Genomic DNA, 23,750 nt, shown 5'->3' with positions numbered 1-23,750 from the left:
TACTACTTCCTACCTTTACACTCTCACTGGGTGCAGCCATAGCAAGCATAATTGCCATATAGTACAGCTTTCATTTGAAACACACTGATGAGGCCCAAGCTCTGGCTGAGCCTGTGCTAACGGCTTCTGTCAAAGCATGGAATTAGAGCAGCAAAGAAACAGGTCACCCAAATCCAGTTCACACCTCACAGCAGACATGCCTTCTGATGGCTTTCCCCCCATATCTTTAATCTGAAAGCAAAGGAAAACAAAATCAGTACATGGTTTCTGCTTACATGCAGGCTTTCTAACGAGCAAAGAATTTGTAAATATATATATTTTAAAAACCATGGGTTCTGAATGTGAACTTATTAAATGGAAGGAGATGTTTGAAATGCTCTTTTTATCAGGTCCTACATGGCTTGATTTCTGGTAGGAAGGTTCCTATCCAATTCATAACCTACCAGGCTCGCACTGGTCCAAATGACAGGCAAGGCAACTTTCTCATCTCGCTAAAGCTAAAAGCTAAAATGGGACCCTGTTTTGCCCAGGCATGCATTGATCTACTTTGTGACAAAAACAGGTGCTTCACCAGCTGCACTTAGGGCTCATCCAGATGTTCTTTTGTGCCCAGTGCTTCCCCCCGAAAAACCCACTCTTTACCGCTGAATTGGAGCAAACAGCAATCAGCAGAAAACCCAAATTACTGTTTGTTACGATTTAGCATTAAAGGGTGGGTTTTCCTGGGGCAGGGGACAAAAAATGAAAAAGTGAAACCAAACAGTTGGACACAGAGCTTTAAAGTGCAGGGCAAAAGGTAAGTGTGAACAAGCCCTTAGTTTCCACAAATCATGGAGGAATGGAGAAGATCCCCAGGGTCTGGGTCAGCACTGAGTTGAGAAAGAAGTGGTGGAGAAGTACACACTGAAGCATTGCAGTGAGTCCATGTGATACCATGTGTCTGGAGGGCCTCTGGAACAGGACTCTTCAACCTTTCCATCCACCTTTAACCCAAACATGCACTTGGAGACCCAGTTCTTAATTTTTAAGCATTCATTTTTTGGGGTGGAAGTGCTGCCATTGTGACCCACCTTAGATCAGGCTGTGACCTTGAAGTGGGTGTCCTGACCTATCAGTTGAAAACCAGAGGTCTAGACAAGTACGTAGCACCTTATATACATTTCTCAATTCTAAATAGCAGACGAATACTTAATGGACTGTCTGTGACCTTTCTTTCCTACAGAATGGTTAAGGCCTAAGCTTTATCACCACAGCATAGCAGATCATGTTGGTTAAGGAATTGAATGCATAAAGTTGTTTAGCTGAAGGTTAGGGAGTGAAAGATGCAGGAGGGGAATGGTGGGAAATCTCACACAGATCTGAAGAATGGAAGATACTATCCAATTACATCCTTCCACTATTGGAAGTTTTCCATCAGCAGAGGGATACAACTGGATACAAACCACAGTTACTTCTCATTAAAAGGGCTGGGACGAGATATGCATTGCTGAATTTTCACATATTCATCCAAAATAGCATTTTTAAAATTTGAACAATTTTTTTAACCTGCAAGTTTCTAGATAATGGTTGTAATCGCTATAATATCACTCCATAAACTGAGTGTGCTACACAGAACTTTCTCAGGGCATACAAACAGGACTAGTGAGAGGGCCCCAGTTGTCAGTAACAATTCCAACAGCTGGGCAGTCCTTTACACTTAACTGTAATGACTTTTGGAAGAGGGTTTCTTCCCAACCTTTTCACTTCCATCTCTATAAAAGGCCTTTGAGTGCTGCGTGGCTTATATTTGGTAAACAGACAATAAATTGTAAAAGGAATAGTAGATAAACATGATTAATAATGAACAACTAGTTTGCAAACAGTCCACAGCAGCATTTCCCTTGATAATGAATTCAAGCTGATTAGCATCTCACTAGCGGATCCAGCCAGTTATTGGTGCTAACCAACAATGATTAATTTTTCAGTCAGTGGCTGTGATGCCATCAAATATATGGAGATGCTGCAGCAATCATTCTCTTCCTGAATCCCACCAAACAAACAAAACAAATAACCAGTCTTGCAAAAGCAACAGGGCTTAAACTGAAAACAAGACCCATGCGTATCTCCTAAGAAACAGATCCACTGAGTTCAATGGACCTTATTCCCAGGTAAGTGTTAGTTGACTTCTGTGATGTCTTGCTAATGAACAGGGGATGCAGAGGCAAAGGCAGAAAAAAATATGTGCACATCCTGATGTCTAGTGGCAGCTTTTGCAAGAGCCTGAGAATAAAAGCACTGAGGGGCAAATGTCTGTTTCATAAGAACATGGGAAATAAAATGAAAAGAGAGGCATAGGTCCAGGGGCAGCAGCAGACAGTGAGAGAAAGTTGGGAGTCATGGGGAGAGGAAATAAAACTCTGTTGCAGAAAGAAGACCTCTGACCTTAAACTCCTGTCAGGACTAGCTATATCATTAGACTCAGCCACAGAGGATACTACATGTGCCGCTTGTTGAAATAAAAAATGACTGCCAGCCCAGTCAGCTTCTGTACTACATAGAAAGAGGGAATGGCATCTGGTTGTTCCTTGCCTCATGAATCAAAATGTCCTGCACCAGCCCGGACACTTGTAAACATCTTTAAGGCCGCATGCATGGTGAATGTAAAGGTAAAGGGACCCCTGACCATTAGGTCCAGTCGCAGACAACTCTGGGGTTGTGGTGGTCATCTCGCTTTATTGGACGAGGGAGCCGGCGTACAGCTTCTGGGTCATGTGGCCAGCATGACTAAGCCACTTCTGGCGAACCAGAGCAGCACACTGAAATGCCGTTTGCCTTCCCACCGGAGTGGTACCTATTTATCTACTTGCACTTTGATGTGCTTTTGAACTGCTAGGTTGGCAGGAGCAGGGACCGAGCAATGGGAGTTCACCCCGTCAAGGGGATTTACTTTTGTGCTGCTAATAAACAAGGGCAAGTTTTCCACGGGGAGGATTTCAACAGCGTGTTAAGGTGATGGTTCTGAAAGGACAAATATTTCAGCTTGCCAGGCAGAATGATCCTCTCTCCCCCCACAGCACAACCCCCCACCCCTGAGCCAATTTTGGGGGCAACACAGGGGGAGTAGCTGGGAGCAGGGCGCCCCATTGCAAAGTGGAAGTGTTTGTGCAGGGATCCTGCTAATAGGTCTCATTCACTGAAACTCGCCCACAGTATGGCACTTACATGTTTAAAGAGTATTACTATTATAGAATGTTTAGGTCAAACATCAACATCATATAGTTCAATCCCTTTATTTTGGCCTGATTCCCTTGCCCATCATCTCTTTATAGAAAACATTAGCCTATCATCATGCAAATTACATTGTGCAAGAAGCAGAGAACAGCAAAAGCTGCCTCATCATTAAGTCTTTGGCTCTGGTTTTGCTGCTTCTATGTAGATTTCTGCAGAAAGAGAGAAGTTTGCTTAATCATGTGGCCTATTCTGTCAGCTTAATGGCTGTTCTGTTCATTTGCAAAGAGCCTAGAGTCTAGAGAATTTGCGTCTGTTGTGAAATGAGGAGAGATTTAAATCACAAACACAGGGTTCATTGTTAAATCAAAAACTTATCTTTTTTTAAATAAAAAATGTAAAAGTGATTTATTGTAAGTGCTTTAGTACTTCCAAATGGCCAATGTAACTCTAATGATTCTGATGGCTTTTGGTACGGTCATTTTGGTGGCTTCTATTCCAAATTACTATGGTGTCGTGTTAGAGCAGTGATTAAACATATCTCATCACCTAATTGATTTATCCAATTTGCCACTCCACAGCCTCTTTGCAAACTTTATTTTATGTGAAAGACTTTTGGAAAAAAGTTTCTTCTTGTCCTCTACTCTTTTTGTAGGGCTTTGCCATCCAGTAGGTCTTATTCTGATCTCCCATTGCAGTGTTTGGCAGCTTAAATTGGGTCTAGCAGCTCAAAAGCTATAAAACCACCTAGCAGAAGTGATAGCAGAGGCAGTACTACTTGTTAAAACATCTAAATTAATCATAAGTCCCTCATGAATAAGTAGATGAGATAATGAACTAGTTATCTCTTACTAATTGCATTGTGATATCCGCTCAATAGATGCTATCCTTTTCATTCTAGGATGAGAATTGCTTCCTAAGGGACGCGGGTGGCGCTGTGGGTAAAACCTCAGCGCCTGGGACTTGCCGATCACACGGTCGGCGGTTCGAATCCCCGCGGCGGGGTGCGCTCCCGGCGTTCGGTCCCAGCCCTGCCCACCTAGCAGTTCGAAAGCACCCTCGGGTGCAAGTAGATAAATAGGGACCGCTTACCAGCGGGAAGGTAAACGGCGTTCCGTGTGCTGCGCTGGCTCGCCAGATGCAGCTTGTCACGCTGGCCACGTGACCCGGAAGTGTCTGCAGACAGCGCTGGCTCCCGGCCTATAGAGCGAGATGAGCGCACAACCCTAGAGTCTGGCAAAACTGGCCCGTACGGGCAGGGGTACCTTTACCTTTACCTTTAATCATAAGTCCCTCATGAATAAGCCGATGAGATAATGAACTAGTTATCTCTTACTAATTGCATTGTGATATCCGCTCAATAGATGCTATCCTTTTCATTCTAGGATGAGAATTGCTTCCTATTTAGAATCTGTGAGGCAATCTGCTACCATGCCTACCAAAATCAAATCATAGCTTTGGATTCCAAGGACCATGGATAAACTTTTTGGAAGATAGCCCTTAGTCTGGGAGTAGAACTAAGCCAATTTATTTTCAAAAGACATTTTTCCTGAGATTTTTTTTCCTTATCACTAACCACCTAGGGGGAAAAGCCACTTTGACAGATTTTTCTCCAAATATTATTCGCCATTTTTATGGCCCACCCCACCAATGCTTCAGAATGACACATGGACCAGGGCATTGTTTGAGACAATGGAAATGGTAGCTAGGTTAAAAGAAATCCTCTTGGGGTGGGGTGGGGTGGGGGGAAGCTAGAAGCTGTGCTAGTGCTACATTTAAAGCAGATCACCAGACCCGAATAATTTTTTGGAGAACTTTTCACCCTGGAGAAATTTGGTGAAATGGTTTCTCAAGCTATTTCCCCATGGATACAGGGAAGAATTTTGAGAGGCCATTTGCATGCATCTCTAGTCTAGGGGTACAAAATTTTAAATGCAAAAATTAGAAAATGGGATGATAGCAGGTCCAGCACATTAATGTTCTCTGCTTGTTGGCTGCCACCTGGAATCTTCCTTACAGGATTATGTAGGTTGTTGGATTTTTTCAAGTATCTGACATTGCCCTACTTGATTTCCACACTTACTAAATGGCTTGTTAGGCTTCTTTCCACCTTGTAGACAATTAAGCTGTACACTGACTTTTCGTGGGCGGTAGTATTAAACATGAAAGATGATCCTTGATACTGTATCTTCAAATGAAGGTTTTGTTGGCCATCTCTCAGAATCAGTTTGGTGTACTCAGCAGGATCCTGAGCAAAATGAAAGAAAGAAAACAATATATTCATTGTGCATGGAAAAAAAAATTTCAGTTTTCAGTTATTTTTATCAATCATTTCTTAATAAACTGTGAATTTGCACCTTCCCAGCTGTGCACATCCCAAAGATTTTATGCAATTTGTCAGAAAAAGACTCATGAAATGGTTCGTGGGGTTGGTAGTCTGAAAGAACGATTATTAGCATTTATGTAATACTAGACTGGAGCGCCAAAGGGACACAGGTGGTGCTGTGGGTTAAACCACAGAGCCTAGGACTTGCTGATCAGAAGGTCGGCGGTTCGAATCCCTGCGATGGGGTGAGCTCCCGTTGCTCAGTCCCTGTTCCTGCCAACCTAGCACTTCGAAAGCACGGCCAAGTGCAAGTAGATAAATAGGTACGGCTCCGGTGGGAAGGTAAACGGCATTTCCGTGAGCTGCTCTGGTTTGCCAGGAGCGGCTTAGTCATGCTGGCCACATGACCTGGAAGCTGTATGCCGGCTCCCTCAGCCAATAAAGCAAGATGAGCGCTGCAACCCCAGAGTCGGTCACAACTGGACCTAATGGTCAGGGGTCCCTTTACCTTTAATACTAGACTGTACAAAGCATTTTGTCAATGACCCAACATTCCCATTGAATAGGCCAATATTATTGGGCAGTAGCCAACACTCCCATTCTGCTAGAGAAATGGATATGGCTAGCAGAACGGAACTTGGCTCCCCTCTCCCCTGCAGCCCCCCAGCCCCCTCGAAACCAGCTCGAAAGGGTTGGGGGACTCAACCCTTGGTGCTACCTTGGATACAACCCATTGTCCCCATACTGCAGGTACGAACCTATCTGCAGGTTATGCCTGTTTTACTATACAGTGGGAGATTAGTAAATAGGCTGTTGAATCTTTTAAGTGATCCTGTGCTTTTAATTTAAGTTTTTGCCCTTTTGTGGCTTTCCCCTAATTTCTGCTGGAAGAATAGTGATGAATTGCCCCTTGATTGCCCCTTGAATGAGTTCTTTAACTTCTTCCTTGTTGTCAGTTCCTGCTCCAGCAGTGGAACAGGGATGTTAGTTACTAATGGTCTCTGTCTTTTTCATTTTTATATAGCAAAATAATGTAATTTCATTATGTAAAAAGAAAAAAATAATGGAAAAATTGGGACCTAAAACCATCCCATGGGAACAAGAGCAATTTTTTCATGCTGGACAGATTACCCCTGCAATTTACAGCACACACACATCACATCACACCACAACAATTCAGGTTTAACAAAAATGGGAGGACAATACAGAAAATGGAATACAATACTCTGCCAATGATGTTATCTGTTTCTCTGAAAAGGTGAGTTAACTAAGGATGGCAATTTCAGACTGAACTGTTAGTGTAGAAGAAACCTAAGTTTCAAGCCGCTCCGCTCCACTAGCTCTCACATCTAGATGAATGAGGTGGGCAGGAAGTTAAACTTCAAATGGGAAGCCAAAAAATATAAAAGTGGACATGACCAAGCTCCAGCCCAGACTTCTTCAATGAATCCCAAGCTTCTGCATGAACAAATCAAAGGAAGAGGAGCGTAAATGATAACACTCCCTCCTTAACTGAGTTTCAGGGGCAAATCATGCAGAAAGCCTGCCAGCTGGATACACTGCATGCTTGAACTTACTTCTGATAACCCTAGAATTATGAAAAAGGGGAGAGAACCACACTTTCAGCGCTTTCGGTTAACCACCCCATTCTTTATATTCTTCCTGTGCACTTCTTTTAATTTTTCCTGTTCTAGCATGTTCCTTTCAGATCTAAACTGACTGTGACCTATGGGAAATACAGATCATATAAAGAGACTTTTTGGGGAACATATTCATCCAAGAAGATTTAACCTTTTTTTCCCTAATTATAAGTAAATATAGTCAGCCATCTGTGTCTTTTTTGTTGAAATACGCTGGGGAGGATGGGGATTGCTGTCAAAGGCACAGTGCCCTGTAGAAACATGTCACCGCTCCATATGGTAGAACAGACACCGGGGAAGGAAGGTCAAATCTTCTTGTTCTTCTGAATATATGAGGAAATGGAAGCTTTCTTTGTCATACAGAAGCCATTATCATAATGACTGAGAAAGGATCCATACAATAATAAATACATATGGAATGTAAAACACCGAACCAATAATTATCACGGGGTGTGATAACAACAAAACAACAACAAAACAACAACAACAACATTGTATACTGCCCTTCATCCATAGATCTCAAGGCAGTTCACAGCATCTTTCTGTGGTATCTGTCTGTGGTATCTTGGAAAGTTAAGTATTAACTTTGAAAAGGAATGATCTTGCCAAGGAAATAACCAATAAGATCACCTGAAATGGTTTGATCGGCTGTCGAAATAGGTCATAATCTTGGATTGCCACTTCAATATCACTGTCTGCCAAATTCAGGACCTGAATGTAGCTTTCTTTTGAAACTGGCTTTGGCACAGCATTTTCCTAATGGAAATAAAGTGCATAGTTATAATACTACAGTAGGTAGTTGTAATATTAAGCACTTGGTTAGTCAAAACCCTATTCCCTCCTTTACCAAAGCTGTACAATAGCAACAGAACATAGCTCTTAGTTATATATATCTTGATGGTTGGTAGTTATTATAAAAGAGGCATAAAAGACTTTTGAAAATGTTGCTGTAAAAGAGGTGTGTTCCACACATGCACAGACTTTTCTTCTACTTGATAATATATACAAGAATATACATATAGGTGGGTTTCTAACTTTAGGGCTGATGTTACCTTTTGTGATGTGATCATCACATCTTTGTGGCCATGTGTCACATTGCACCATTCATGTTTGGAACAGTAAGTGCGTGTGTCCAGGAAGACGTCCTACTCATCTGAGATGAACCAGAAACATCTGCCCATCTCACGTGGTCTTCCTGTTCCAAGTATTAGCAGATTGGCATGGGACCCAAGCATGAAGAACCAGCAGCTGCACCACAAAGGACAAGAACTGGACCTCAGCACTGAGTCTCAGGCAACATGCACTTGTTATGAGTTCCAGCGTGCTATTGCTAGGATGATGTCTGTCAAATATGTGGTCTGAAGGCAATATTCTTTTCGATTTGGCTTCAACATAGCCTTTCCTAATTAAAAGAATATGCCACAATATAATCACAATGATTCCCTGAATTCTGGTTATTAATGATCCAGATCAGATCCAGATCACTTTCTGATCTACAGATTCATGACATTCAATCTCTGTTCCAAAATAAGGACCTGAAACCTTAGAGTATTTTAAAATTATATATTCAGGAGCCAATACCATAAAACAAGTCAAGGAGGGAGGATGGGTAGTGCATTGGTACATAGAGGTAGGAAGCATGTATCTTTACCTCTTTGCTTCATACAGCTGCTCAGTGCTTACCTCTATCCTGAGTTCTACAACAGCTGCAATTGCAAATGCCAGGCCCGCAAGGATCATGCCAGTTGCCATCTTTTTAATGGGTCTGATAGTAAATAAACACAACTTAATAACAAAAATTGTGTAATTTAAGATGAATCATGCAATTCCTCTGAGTCCGAGATCATTGCACAATAAGCCGTATGAACAGACAGAGGCTGTTCTTTTAACATAAAACCTCCATATTATATTATTATGAGGGTATAACTGAGGCCCATTCAAATTGATAAGCTATTTAAAAAATGCTCTGTGCTAGCAAGTTTCATATTATCTTCCCCTTAGCTCTTCTAGGAAGGAACGTTGTTTGGCATTTAGTTAATGTGTGAAGTGGAGGAAAGCACCACTGATGATCTATCTCCAACTCCCTTCTAGGGCAGCAGACAGAAAAATTGCCTTGGGTTATTGAACTACAAGTGCTGAAGGCATGTAAGAAATAAATTGCACATCTCCCAGAGCACCTATCATGACCAACATTTTCAAAATGTGATATCTGTGCTTGTGTGGATATCCCTTGGGTCTAAATGAAGTGAAGCACAAGTTAGGAGAGTGTTTCAATACGTAAAGATGCTCTACTTTGACAGAAAAATATTGGAAGGTTGTAAAAATACTGGTGCCTCCCACCACAAACCACTAAAACTAGAAGATGCTGGTGTTTGCATGCAGTCCCTCTGCTTTGAGGGGATATGTAAAAGCTGCAGAAAAGTCCATCTTTTTTTAACTAGTAGACCATATTTTCCTAGAACTCACAGGCTATAGAGATTGAAGGAGATTCTCCCTTCTGTTACCTCTCCTTCATAAAACTATCCATGCTTGACTAATAATCTTAGACATTTTCAACCTACAAGAGTATGTGCATCCATGAATCTGTACTGCATTTTCTAAATAAAAGGGGGGAAAGTTCAGGTACTTACGTGAAATTAACTTTGCACAGGTTCACCAAGGGGTACAGCCCGAAGTCAAAAACTGGGATGAAGACAAGGATCAAGAGAGGATTTAAGAACTGAAAAACCAAATGATGCATTATATTAGCCATTTATGGTAACTTAGGCTGCAGTCCTAAATACACCATAGGGAGTAATTCACAACTGGTGCTGATGGAATGCCAGGATACAGTCTGTAATTATATAGGTGAAGTGGTTAAACGACAAATCGCTGGTGCTATGACAGTGGCATCAATACAAGTTCCGACACAGTAGCAACGTGCCCTAGCTGACAACCATTGCCTTACCTGCATCTGGTCAGGTTGAAGGACAAATCCTCCCTGAAATTAAAGGATTGAAACTGGTTAGCAAACAAAATAAGGGAACTGTGGCAGAACTGACATCAGTGAAGCAGACAGCTAACACATGCAGGAGGATGAAAGGAACAATGCTTTAGAAGCAAGCCATCTGCCGAACATAACAGAGATCCCATAGCAGAAAACTTCATTGCATTTCAGACCAAACTGTATTTGGACAACATCTCTAAACAGATGTGGGACTAGCCACAGGGACACACTGTTTGTTTAAGAACAGGACTGTATCTATTTATGAATTTCATAATGTATCATGAGCATTTGTCTGATTCCTCAGTCATGCTCTACTGAAACTATGTTCTCAGCCCTGCCCCGCTCAATTGCCTGGTCATGTGTCATGATCCCTGACCTCTGAGACCTTGTAGTGCACAGCAGTGGACACCAATAGTGACAAGATTCAGACCACTTCCTCATGGAGATAACTGTCAGTATCTTATTTGGGGCTCTCCCAGTGCAATGACACAGCCCTGCCACCATTCTTGGACTCAGATGATGAGACCCTTGCAGGACCTCCATCCTCTCAGACTTGCAGAAGTTAAAGACTGCAAAATCAGGCAAGGGCTCTTCCATAATTCAGCCACCTTTCCCAAGAGGCAGAACCAACCGCATGGTTGCATCCATAAGGCTTCAGTAGACTTTAGCTCTCTGCTGAGACATCATCTTCCTATAATAACCTTAGTCAAAGAGAGTTTCAGCCAGAAGTCCAAGATCCTATTTTGTCCACCCACTGCATGAAAACACTTTTGAGCTGGCTTTGCCTACCTTGACTGAACATTACTGTTGTTGCTGATGGTAATAATACAAAGTAGGCTGAAAATCATGACAATACTATGATAAAGTAAGTGGAAGACCATGAAGATAATCGTAATGTGTTTTATCTGTTTTTAGCTACTGTTTAATCTAATAATATTTTGAAAGCTTTTAAATACCTGGTTTTACTGAAAGGTTTGATGTTTTATTTTCTATATCTGTAAATCGCTTAGAGAGTCTTTTTATTATCAAGCAGTACACAGTTTTTGTTAAATAAATAACATGACACAGTAGGCTAAAGAGCAAATGGGAATTTGCTTAGGGACTCTCAGAATCTCACTGAGCCAAAATATATTAATTGCTGGAGGATACTCTCCATATCTCTTCTATTCCATATTAAATTGTTCTCCCGTCCTGCCCCCCACTAGTCATTAAGTCTATAATTATTGTTCCGTTAGAGATGCACTTATTTTAAAATCAATAGAAGTGTGACCCTTTATTACACTGCCAGCCCATAATTTAAACTACTGACTTGAATTTGTTTAATGAAGAAATATAATGATCGTGAATGAACCCTATCTACTTACAAAGTCAGCATTCATTTTAGTGGCTTGCAGTGTCCACCTAGAACCCTAAGGAGAAAACAGATCAAAATGAATACCATGGAGTACTGCATGCATGGCCAACATTGGGGGGAAAAGCAATAGCAAATTACCAAAAAGGGCCATGAAATATTGTTAAGGTTCAGAACATGAAAATGCATTCATCATACATTCTTAACATATATAATAATTGCAGTTAAATGAAAGCATGTGCATTTTCTCCTTATCTGTTATCAGAAACAGAACCTTGCCAATTCTTTTCCTAAATGCCTACCCTTTGAATAGGGAGAAAATCCACAGAATCACATTTAGCAAACCAAGAAGAGGCTAAAGCAACAAGTAGAATTATGCACACAGCCAAGGTAGGAAGGCTGTTCTTAAAAATGGAATCAAATGTAAGATTTTCTAAGCAATACCCAGTTCTTGACATGTATATTTCCCACACAAGGAAGTATCTTATTCATCTTATTTTCTGTTAGTCAAATGCTGTAAGAAACCCAGAAACAATGTTTCTCAGTGAAAAGGAAAATAAATAGTTAGGGATGGATTCATCTTCAAGGGCTTATCTGTGCAATCCACCACATGTCTATTGAGAAGCAAGTCCCATTGAGTTCAATGGAACTTATTCTCATGTAAGTGTGTGTAGGATCTCATCACCTATCTTGATTGTGACAATTGGTATAAATAAATTTGATATAGGCTTGTAGTGTATATGTGCCCCCAGGATCTCTTAAGAGGAATGGAGGTGGGGCAAATATATGCCCACTACATCATTGGACTTAAATATCCACATGTGTAGGGATTGCCATTGGAAATTTAAACAGAACGATATGTTCTACAGTGTCTGGCACATTCAAAGAACATCCGCAATGTCTATCATTTCTGGGGATGTTTGATTATCTGCTCTTGACGAAAGCTGAGGGACCAATGCATTTTTGTACATTGTTCTCACTACAGGCATTTTGTTGCATACTTTACCCTAGCATATGCATTTTTAAATACTTTACTTTGCTGTAGAACTCCATTGCAAAATTTGGAGAAGTGAAAATTTCCAACAGTGGTTGTGTTTTGGTGTGCATAGTGTTGTGAAAAGTGCAGGTTAGGTACGTTCACCTTTAAATACAAGCTGAATTTAATTTGGTCTCTAATAATATCAGAGGGTTTTTTGTTCTGTTTAAGTGCTTGAATGTGTGCATTACAGGAAACTTTTCTTCTGTCCATTGTACAACCAGCTACACAAACATATGCTATCCCCTTTTTTGGGTAGTCTAACATCACGGCACAGTGAAAATATTAGTTTCTATCTGTCTGACATTCACCTGGAAGTAACTGCAAGGGTAGCTGAGTTTTTGTCAATAGTATCTCTTAGATACTATTTTGTTTTATCATGTTTTATCATGGCCTATACTTGTAATGCCTAATAAAGGTCTGGAGAAGTTAAAAATGCATTAGATTATGGGAAATTGCATTGCAACGATATGTGTTAGGAGGTAAAACTGCATACAAAATTGTGCATGTTTGGAGCAATTTGCTGATGAATTTTCATGACAGCTTTTTTTTAAAAAAAACAGTTCAGAAAACTAGAGAACCGAACATAAGACTGTGAAAGTCACTGGTGAAGGTCACCTTTTACTTTCACACACAGTGGTGTAGTGGTAAATTCTGAAGTGCAGGAGCTATCAAGGAGTCCTGTGGCACCATAAAGTCTAGGGTTTTTTTGCACCCTGTCTGTATCTCTATACCTAGTTATTTGAGAGTAAGTTCCGTTGATCACAGTGGTGTTTACTTCTGGCTGCATATGTTTAAACTTGCAAAGCACACTGAAATTTAGGAAAAGATCTTCAGCCCAGCTGAAATGTAGCCTTAAGCTTTTTATTAGAAATGAAAACAAGCTTGCAAAGATGTACTACTGCCATTTAAATTGCTAACCTAACCTACCGTAATGCAGAAACCCCATTAAAGGAAAGGACTTGAAAGCCTTATTACTAGCTCAATCACTTGCCAGAACAAAGTGTGTCTGCCAATTACCCTGGTGCTTTACCCAATGATGTCATTGCTCCTGTTCTGAAAAAAAAGTCCTGCAGCTGCATTATCTTGATACTGGGGCTGAGGGGTACAGTGAAGCCACACTAGATAGTACTGCACATTACCTGTTGATCAAAGAGAGCCCAAAACATTGGAAGTGGTATGAAGAGAAACAGGACCCGTGTCACCATTTTAACTTCAGTTATCAGTTGGTTCTGTGAAGGGAAACACAAAGCAAAAGGCAATAATGGTTAGTAGGGAAGAAAGGTCTACAAGCAACAGTCTCAGACAACATAATTTTGCTGCATGGATGTGAACTCTGTGTAGGAAAATATGTGTGTTTTCCCTAATATCAACTTTTATGCTTTAAGTACACCAGTTCTGCAGATGATGTGTTCAGGTGCTTCTCAATCCGTTCAGCTCCGTTGTGGAACATTTTAGATGCAATGATTTTGGAGGCTGATGCAAAGAGAGCTATGCCTATGCATATTTGGGGTGACCCAGTTACTGCAGAATAATCACACATGGCAGATCTGGTTATGGATACTTGAGCAAATGTACTGTAAACAATGTGAGCTAATATAGCAAGCACAAGGGAGGAACAAAGAAAACGGGTAGGCAGGTATGCACTGCACCAAATCAATGTATCTCAGTATCAGGGAACACACTACTTTTTCAGGTATACACTAAAATCATAAGGTGTGATTGTGACAAACACATGCCTATAATAGAGGCTTACTAACCACAGAGCTGGAATTGAATGCACCTTCCTGAACAGTGTGCTCATGGTGGCAAACTTGGGTTGGTTCCGATCTAAACTCCTCTGTTCTTGGGTGCTTTGTTTTGGGAGAGGGACAGTTTACAAACAAATTTCCACTGTGGCTGATGTTGGGAGCTTCAGTTTCCCTGTATTCACACTACGATTCCCAGGCAGTGTTGCAAAAATGTGTATTCATTCCATAAAGGAAGCACACATGCATACAAAAACTGAAGTCAATTTAGGGGGGAAATGTATTTTTTGTATATTCTCTGAAGACACTTACAGTGGTCTTCAGGAGACACTTGCAGTGATTTTGAATGAAGATGAGGAGAGTTGATCCATTTCTACATTCTAGCTGTTATACTCTGATAGCTCACATCTTATTGGAGGAATATATATTAAAAGACTTCAGATCCAAATATTGACTTACTGAGTATTTTTCTGAGGCCCAGTCCAGCCAGTGCTCCCTTTTAGGAATGTGCCGGGATCGATTTTTGATCCGGTTTGTAACAGCAAACTAGAGGGGAATAAAAGCAATTGAGAGATGTGTAGGTTATGGAGTTGCTCCTACATTTGTTTAACTTAGTCCACTGCATAAAGCCCATTACAATTAATTACATCATTTCTTACACAATCTTATATTGTTTTCTTGACCCTACTCTCATGCCATATATCATGAGTGGAGAACCTGTGGCCCTTCAGATACCATTGGACACTAATTCCCATCAACCCCAGCAAGCCTATTCTGTGGTCAGGGACGATGGGAATTGCAATCTAGCAACATCTGGAAGGCCACGGGTTCCTCATCCCTGTCTTAAATCAGATTTCATCCCTTTCATTGATTCACTGGATGACTTCCACAAGACACAAAGGATATTATTTTCTGGGTAATGGCATTTGTTGTATGAATAAGGCCTTGGGTTCCATACCCCTTAGTCCAGCAAAGCAAATCATGGCATGTGTGGCATGGTTGATATTGTTCCTGCAATTCTTGGTCTTTTTCTTTTCACCAGAAAAAGTGGCAACATTTAACAGCTGCTGGTAAGCTCCATATATGCAACTCTGTAGTTGACCACATATCTGCAGTGTCCTTTATTTTGGAAATGTTGATCTGGAAAATCTAGATGATAGAGAAAAGTTTCCTGTCCTTGAAAAGTAAGACCAAGTTTCATTCACTCCAACATTCTGTCAGTGGCCCACTGCCAACTTCAAGTGGGCCTCATTCCTGAGAGAGTCCACCTCCTCCTTGCTGCTGTTGCCATTGGCCATTATTTTCCCTCTCCTTCAGGACCCAGAAGGAGAATTCAAGGCAAGTGAAGGATGCTGTTTTTTCCTCCTCCCTCTGCTCACTCCTTGCATGTCCAGAGAGGGAAGATGAACAATGACAGCAGAGATAAGGTACAGCAGTGTCAGGAGGCCCAGAAGGTCAACAGTAGATCCCTTAAAGGGGCCCATAGAGCCCTACCCACTGCAGTGGCAACCCTATGTTAATGAGGAGGGTGTGATGATTACTGAGGCAGCCATACCTAGCACCTCATCATCAATTGTACTTCCTTTGGACAGAGAATTTCCATTTATCTGTAATGGCTAATAGCCACTGAGCAACTCATTCCCTATCGAGGTATTTAATCCATTTTAAGAAACCACCTTCAGGCTGGTGGCCATCACCACACCTTCTGGTGATGAATTTCATATGATAATTATGTACTAATGATTGTATGAGAAACAACTTATTTTGACTGCAGTTAATACAGTGCCAATCAATTTCACTGGTTCACCCTGAATTCTAATATGCTAGGAAGGGGAGAATGAGAAAGTGATGTAATATAACCCTTCATACCATTCACAATTCTTCACATGTCCACTGCATCACACTCCTGAGTTATATTTTTCCTAATCTTTTTTTTTTTTAAGCCTCAAATGCCTTGTTGTGCAAATTGTCACAGTGACCTCAGTGCTGGAGTAAAGTAATACTAATCAGGATGATGGATGGTAGGGAGCCATTCTGGATGTTGAGCAGCAGAGCCAATGAACGTTTTTGGCCCCAAGCCCTCTGGTTTAGATCCAACATGCAGTTATGCTTTGAGAGAAGTTGGACAAAATATTCCCATGTATTACCTTTGAGTCTGAATGGCTACTTGGCTAAAGTCCCTTCTCCAATCTGAAGCTGGCTCTTGGAATCATTGACATAAAAGCCCTACGCAGATGACTGAAAGAGTGGAGATAATCAGTATATCCAGCAGGGAGCAGGATAATGTTGGCTGCCCGCCCCTCCTCTGCTTCATTGTGTTGATCAGGTATTCTGCCCAGGGCCTGTTTGTGTGCAACATAGAGGCCAGAAGCAGCAGCAGTGGGCATTATTCCACTGCAGTGGAATTTATTTCTAAGCAAATCTATATAGGATTGCATTGTAAAACTCATATGGCTAATCAATTAACATCAGGGTCAGACATGTGGAAAATATGATTTTACAATCTCAGAGTCATGCATGAAAAGGATATCTAAGAAACACACTTACCCCAATGCACTTGCAAATTTCGAGTAAGATATTTCCTTCTGGTGGAGTCTTTTTGTACATTCCATTTCCAGCAATAAACACAACTATAAAAGAAGTGTAGGCAAATGTAGGCAAAAGGAGTTACTGTACATCCAATGTAGCTAGGCATCTGCATGAAGAAACTTTCATAGTTGGTCCTGGGGGTACAGGGACCTTTCAGAATAGCACGGAAAGTGGCACAGAGGCAGGATGCACAGTCAAAAATCAGGTGCCTTGCCTTGACCAAGCAGAATCACTTTCCACTGCTTTAGAAATCTTACGAAGAGTGTGTCCATTGAGACAAAAAATCCATTTTTTAAAAAAATCTAAGTATCCCCAAACATTGATTGCTATAAACTTTATTTAGGTGTTCACATAATGCATGGGGGGGGGGATAAAGTGTGGAGGAGGTGCTGGCGCATACAGCTGCACATCCACTCCTTAATTCAGCACAAGAACTTACAAAAAGCCCTGCAGGGCCAGGCCAAAGCCCATCTACTCCAGCATCCTGTTTTGGGAGTGGCTAAATTGTAAGCCCAGCAGAAGCCCTTGAGAAGAATCTGAGCGCAACAGAAAGATTCCCATCAATTGGTATTCAGAGGCATGCTGCCTCTGACAGATGAGGGAGAATGTATCCATTATGGCAAGTTGCCATTGACAGCTTTATCCTTCATGAATTCATCTGCTGCTCTTTCAAATGCATCCAAGTTGGTGGCCGTTAATACATCTAGTGGGAGCAAATTCCATAGTTTGACTATGTGCTGTGTGAAGAAGCATTTTCTTTTGTCTGTCCTGAAACTTCCAACACTTAGCTTTGTTGGATGTCCCCGCTGTCTACGTTGTGCTTAATTGCTCATGGAGAAGAGAATGATGTGGGATGGAGGGAGGCATCTGTGGTGCGATTGTGCATTCTGGACAAAGTAGTTTTTAAATTTTGCCTAACCCGACACAAGCAAGAGCAGATTTGAAAATCATCATGCATAAAAAATACTCAAAATCTGATGTTGTTGTTTTTTCATTTGTCACTGTAACAAATGAAATACTGAACTAAATGGTCCAGTCATCTGATTTGTTCTGCCATTTAATTTTGTTGCTATCACAGGCATGTGTTGGCATGCACACAGTATACATGTAAAGAAACACACAAGTAAAATATAAGCATGCTTTGAATTGGCATTTAATCTGGGCTTCTCTGTGTGTGTGTGTGTGTGTGTGTGTGCGCGCGCGCGCGCGCACGTACCTTGAACCATAATTATTAATAACCCAATTTTGGAGGGAAGGGAACTAACTAAAATCTTAGCTTTGGTCCTTTCCAATATACGCTCTGAAACATAGTTGTGCCCACCTCATATCACTGAAGGATCTGCAGCCATATCAAAATAGCAGGAACAGCAACAAATCCATTTTGGGTAGACTTTTTTAAAAATAATAAGTGAAAGAAAAGAACTGCAGCATTTGCTGGTGTATTTTCCCTTGACTGCTTCTGTGATGTACTTTTCAAACAGTAATGTCAGATGATATCCAACAAGCACAGTACACGAATACAAAGGAACCATGTGGTAAACAGGAGGCTTCTAGGATTCTGCTGGCATGTTGTTGGGTTTTGTTTGGTGTGTGTGAAGGGGGACCATTCCTGCAACATCAGCTGTTGTCTAGTGGCATCTCCTAGCCTTTGCTGGGAAGACTTCTATTCCAGAGGGCATTAAAGCAGCTAGAGAAATAGAAGCTGGGGTGGGTGGTGGATGGTGGTAGGAAACACTGCCTTTTTCATTGCACAGATTGTTCTCTCCAAAGCAAAAGACAGCATTTCTCAGGGCCTCTGGGTGGACACTGATTCTCTGCTGTGAGCGACTGTACATCCAGTTGCTCTGCTTCAAGCAATACAGTATTGCAAAGGGGTAGGTAAGATGTTACTGAGAGCGATGGTTACAGCACCACCTACTTACTGAGAGCAATGACCATGAGAGCAGCAGGAACACCAAAAGCCAAGGCATAGCAGTCTCCACCAAAGCACTCCACATCACCTAAGAGAAGCAGAAACAGAACTCCCTTTCACCATGTTTCAATTCGGATTCCCACCCTTCCTTCCAATGCCATAATAAAAAGAGATGCCCATTACCACCTTTTTCTTTGCTTGAAGTCAACACAGGACAAGTTTTCCTTAGTATACCTGCATGCACTGAATCAGTTTTGTGGGTGGCTCAGAATGTATGCAGATCAGGAAATAGCATGCCTAGGGCTCTGCTCACTTTCTAAGACTTCTCAGGATGTGGCATTCTGAGGGCAATTCCTGTGACTGTAATTTGTTCTAACTATTTTTAATGTTGAATTTTAAAATTGTCGTAACCTGCCCCAGAGCCAGCTGGTGAAGGGTGGGTAATGAATAATATTTTAAAAATTGTATGAACTGGTGCTTAAAGTCAAGGGCACCTGTAGACTCACATGTGCCCACAGAACCTTTCCCTGGTGCCTGCAGGGTCCCCTACATTCACTGAAATTAAACTCAAAAGAAGCATTTTATTGTAGCCTATAGGCTAGGTTATGGTATGTGCTAGGTTGTGGTGTGTGTGTGTGTGTGTGTGTGTGTGTGTGTGATGCAAATGACTTTAAAAGTGTGTCTAATGCACATTTAAAACACATAACTTTCTCTGCAATAATCCTGGGAAATTTGATTTGTTAAGGGTGCTGAGAATTGCTGTATCTGGGAAGGGCCAAGTTTCTTGGTTTGGGGGGTGGAATTGTGTGCTTCAAATGTGCATTGGATGTACTTTAAATGTGTGCCCATTTATCCAGTCTGCAAACTTGCCCCCAAATGGTTGATGATAACTCCTGCCTTAATTAATCTTCCATACACAAAACATTAACATTGCACTGACTCCAAAAGCCACAACATTACTTTGTTGATAAGAACACCTCCCAACAGTGTGTGCCTGGATATATGCAGTAGGTGTGAAAGTGATGGGGAGGGAACAGTTACCCAGGCATCCAGACTGGAGTCCCAGGCTCACCTGGCTGGGTACTCAAGCCAGAACACAGTGAAAGTCAGAGAGAAACCTCTAGACTCATGACTGTGGCCCAACTTCTGAATCAAGGGTTACATACACCCAGCTGCAAATATTCCAGGAGAAGTGGTCGCAAAGATGCTGTTTGTTCTGCACCAGAACAAATGAAAACAAACCAATTTCACAGCTGAACACCAACAGGATAAAAAAAAAAATTCTGGTCATTATTAATGTGTGACATATTTATCTAAAGTTTATAATGCTGCCTTTGTGTTTGTGCCTGAAGTTGGGTTATTTACAGTATTTTGCTTTCAGAGGCATAAGCAGAAATTTGATAGTCCAGAACTGCCCATGTTATTTCTGATTTTCACCAGAGGACTTTTTTAGCTGTTTGGGACATTGGCTTGCTCAATATAGTAGCCACAGAGACCACACAAAACAGCCAAGTTTTAAAGGGAATGTGCTTCTTTTTTCTCTTAAGAACCAAACATCCTCATTCCACTCTGCACCATGCCACAATATTTATTTGTCCTGGCATTGACCTATGTTGATATAAGATGCAGAGCCTAAAAGAAGCTTCCTTTTCAATCAGCTACAAAATGTTCTGAGCAGCAGCTACTTACCAGTGTTGACACAGGTAAATAGCTTTGCTTTCTGCCTTGTACTTTAGATTAAATATAGAAGGCAAGCAAGTTCCCAATCCAACCCCAGACATTAAATAGGTTTCAACAACAACACACAAGACACACAAAACACACAAACTGTCCTCTCTTTGCTCCTGTGGATGTGATTGTTTTTCTCCTGAGAGCTGCTCTGTGCAATGTTAAAGGTAACCTCTTGTTCTGTCTGCTTTCACTCCTTGCATCTCAGGACATGGGCTGAAAACACATAACACAACAATTTTGCTGAAGCTCAACAGGTCTATCTGGTCAGTGTATGGGTGGGAGAATGTCTGGGGAACTTTAGGGCAGTGTTTTCTGGCATAGGTCTCACTGGATGATTGTGGATAGGTGGCCATGCAAAGTCAATGGCAATGTGATTTACAAAGGTCTGCAAACTTGTGATCCCGCTAGATTATGCTCACCAGGTGATGTCATGCTGCGTTCCACCAGCTCTCAAGAAAGAACATATACAGTATGGGGAAGGATCATAATGGAGTTATAGAGCACCTGTTTTTCAGAAAGAATGTCCCAGTTTCAATCCCTGGCATTTCCAGGTAGGACAAGGAATATCCCAGTCTCATATCCTGGAGACCTGTTGGCGGCCAGTGTAGACAGTTCTGATCTACACGGTCTGACATGCTGTATGGCAGATTTCTATATTCTTTAATGCAGAGCAAGCTGCATAATTCTGCCTCTACTGCTGTTCTGAAGATCCCAGAATGATTGTGGTCTGGCCCTAACAACATCTCAACTGTTCTCAATACGTTGCTATCATACTCCTGCTACCAAACAGAGCAGTCTAAACATGAAGCAAGAAATGGGAAGCATTTAGCCTAACTTGGACATGTTAAATATCAGGGTGGTAGTGATGTTTTGATTGAAATGGGCTTTTTCAACTTGGTGGTCAGGAGAGAACTTTACTTAGTTTGGCACATTAACTAAAAACCTTTGCAAATCTATAATGCTCCTGAAAGGTGCTGTGATGTAGAAGAGAAATTGGTATTATGTTATTATCCTAAATTATTTCTCTGGGCACACTCCAGAATGTATAATTCTGGGCAGCTTCGCCGGGCAGCTTCCTCCCGGCGCGGAGCAGAGCCTGCTGCCCACTGCTGCTGCAGCGGTAGCTTCGGCAGCTTCCAAAGCAGCAGGGGACAGTGGGCTCCACGCCGAGAGGCAGTCGCCCAGCGAAGCCAGCTTAGCATCACTGGGCAGCTTCGCCGGGCAGCTTCCTCCGGGCCAGAGCGGAGCCTGCCACCCACTGCAGCCGTACCCAGCGTATAAGACGACTCCCGACTTTTTAACCTCTTTTCCAGGGTTAAAAGGTTGTCTAAATGCCGGAATCTATGGTATTTGTCATGTCTTCTCTATGGGAGAAGATGACACCAGGAGGGAAAACTCCTTTATCTGACTCCCTGTAAGATATTTCCTCCTTCCTACATTGTTCCCTTCAGTGACACAATATAGGACAAGCAAAAGAGTATGGCATCTCTGGCAGGCTGGCATTATCTTGTAATGACTACCATTTTGTTTGTCCCAGATCTGTTGGTCATAGCCCAATATACAATTATCTGTGCTTTTAACTCAATGTGCTGGTCTGAGGGTAGCAGCCCTTCTGTTTGGGAATGGAATGAAGATCACTTGCAGAAGCTGGGAAAGTGCAAGTTGGATCCTGCTGCAACGTATAGTGTTGCTAAGTTCTGCATAGCAGCGCTCCAGAGTCATAGGAGGATGACCTGTGCCATAAATCAGTTATAATTAACATATCAGAGTGCTCTTTAAGCAATAGTTAAAGCCTTTATATATCAACCTTTTGTGCTCTTCCACACCCGTCCAATGTTCCTGACCCTTCTTTTGGATTCTTTTAGTTTCTTTAAAATTCTTTTAGACTTTTATATTCACCTTGTGCTTTAATACCTTTTAGCTTTCTAAAGCGCTTTTTCAGATTTTAAATGCTGGTCTATGGCCATAATAAAGATTTGTATTGTATTGCAAGTTAGATCCATAACTGAGCTTACTCAATCACATCTTCTCTTCAATGTTTATATCACAGAAAGTCTTATGGTACTTCAAACAAACAAACAAACACGACACAATCCTTTGCAACATGGGTAAAGCACCTGCACCTGAAGGAATCCCCCTACCAGATAAAAGAGCATTGTTTCCTCCTTTTCTCTCCCCACACCCCACTATAGTGCATAAGCATAGGCACAGGCATTCAGCCTGCCATGCTGTTCTGGTTAACTGGAGGTCCATGTGCAACTCTGAGATCCCCACCTTGTCCTCTAATCTGTGATCCACTCACTCAAGGAACATGAACTCCACGTTTGCAACCTTCCCCAAGTAGAGAAGGCTGGTTAGGTGGACCTCCTGCTTCCATGCCTCCCATTCCCCAGACTGCCCTGGCCCTGTTTCTAAAGAGTCATCCATATGTTTCCACCTCCTAAGGGGGAATGGGGTTGTGTTCTTTGTGGAGACCTTCAAGTTCCAGTGCTGTACATAAAAATTGTATCCCGTTTTAAAAACAACTTCTCTCTATTCTTTCAGCAGAATCACAGTGGTCTAGTCACTCTAAACAGCCATATGATTTTATTCACGTGGAAGTCTGGAAAACCCAATTAGCCAAGGGAGTGGGATAGTCATGCTGCATCTAATTCCCACCTTCATTCTAAATCAATGCTGGGAAACTGGTGGCCTTTCAGATGTTCTTGGACTCCAGCTCCTATTGCCGCACCATGCATGGCTAATGGTCAAGAATGATGGGAGTTGTAGCCCAACTATATCTGGGGGAATATCATCCATCCATGTTGTTAATCAACACTGACCTCTCAGCACAGGGGTAAGGAAAGTAGAGATCAGGCTTCCTGCATTAATGGACAGGTAGAAGACAGAGAAGAACTTGCTTCTTTCCTGGCTCTGAAATGAAAGAAGATCAAATCAACATCAGAGGTTTTTTTAAACACTGCTTAGAAACATAGAAATGGATTTGTCAACGGGGATCCATCAATTCCACTCCACTATGAATTATACATCTGTATTGACCTAAAATAAAATGCAAGGTTAAAATCAAGGCAAGATATAGATTCTCTCTCTTTCTTCACACTTCTATATAAACACACAAGTAGAAGGAAAGATTCTCTTCTCTTTGCATGATGGAGGGAGGGGGATTTACAAAGAGAGTAGCAGTTACTTATTCAGAAGGAGCATTTTAATTGAGTCCCAATATA

At 41.6% G+C, this 23,750-nt stretch overlaps 1 protein-coding gene across 3 annotated transcripts in view; it reads right to left on the bottom strand.

Moving 5' to 3' along the window:
- SLC15A2 (solute carrier family 15 member 2) overlaps positions 1–23,750 on the bottom strand; it is a 70,573-nt gene that overhangs the window by 13,276 nt on the left and 33,547 nt on the right. For all 3 annotated transcript variants that reach the window (XM_082235400.1, XM_082235401.1, XM_082235399.1), the window contains 12 exons: positions 23,349–23,439; positions 18,806–18,883; positions 16,842–16,924; positions 14,754–14,840; positions 13,689–13,778; positions 11,524–11,568; positions 10,121–10,153; positions 9,804–9,892; positions 8,857–8,938; positions 7,804–7,929; positions 5,291–5,455; positions 185–231 (listed from right to left, as the gene is read on the bottom strand). In XM_082235400.1, coding sequence (XP_082091526.1) covers positions 185–231; positions 5,291–5,455; positions 7,804–7,929; positions 8,857–8,938; positions 9,804–9,892; positions 10,121–10,153; positions 11,524–11,568; positions 13,689–13,778; positions 14,754–14,840; positions 16,842–16,924; positions 18,806–18,883; positions 23,349–23,439 — 1,016 coding nt within the window. The remainder of the gene's footprint in view (positions 1–184; positions 232–5,290; positions 5,456–7,803; positions 7,930–8,856; positions 8,939–9,803; positions 9,893–10,120; positions 10,154–11,523; positions 11,569–13,688; positions 13,779–14,753; positions 14,841–16,841; positions 16,925–18,805; positions 18,884–23,348; positions 23,440–23,750) is intronic.

Source organism: Podarcis vaucheri (assembly GCF_965113315.1).
Source record: "Podarcis vaucheri genome assembly, chromosome: 1".
In the NCBI taxonomy this organism is placed as follows: domain Eukaryota; kingdom Metazoa; phylum Chordata; class Lepidosauria; order Squamata; family Lacertidae; genus Podarcis; species Podarcis vaucheri.
Note: the sequence above shows the minus strand (reverse complement) of the source record. Positions and strands in the feature narration are given on the sequence as shown.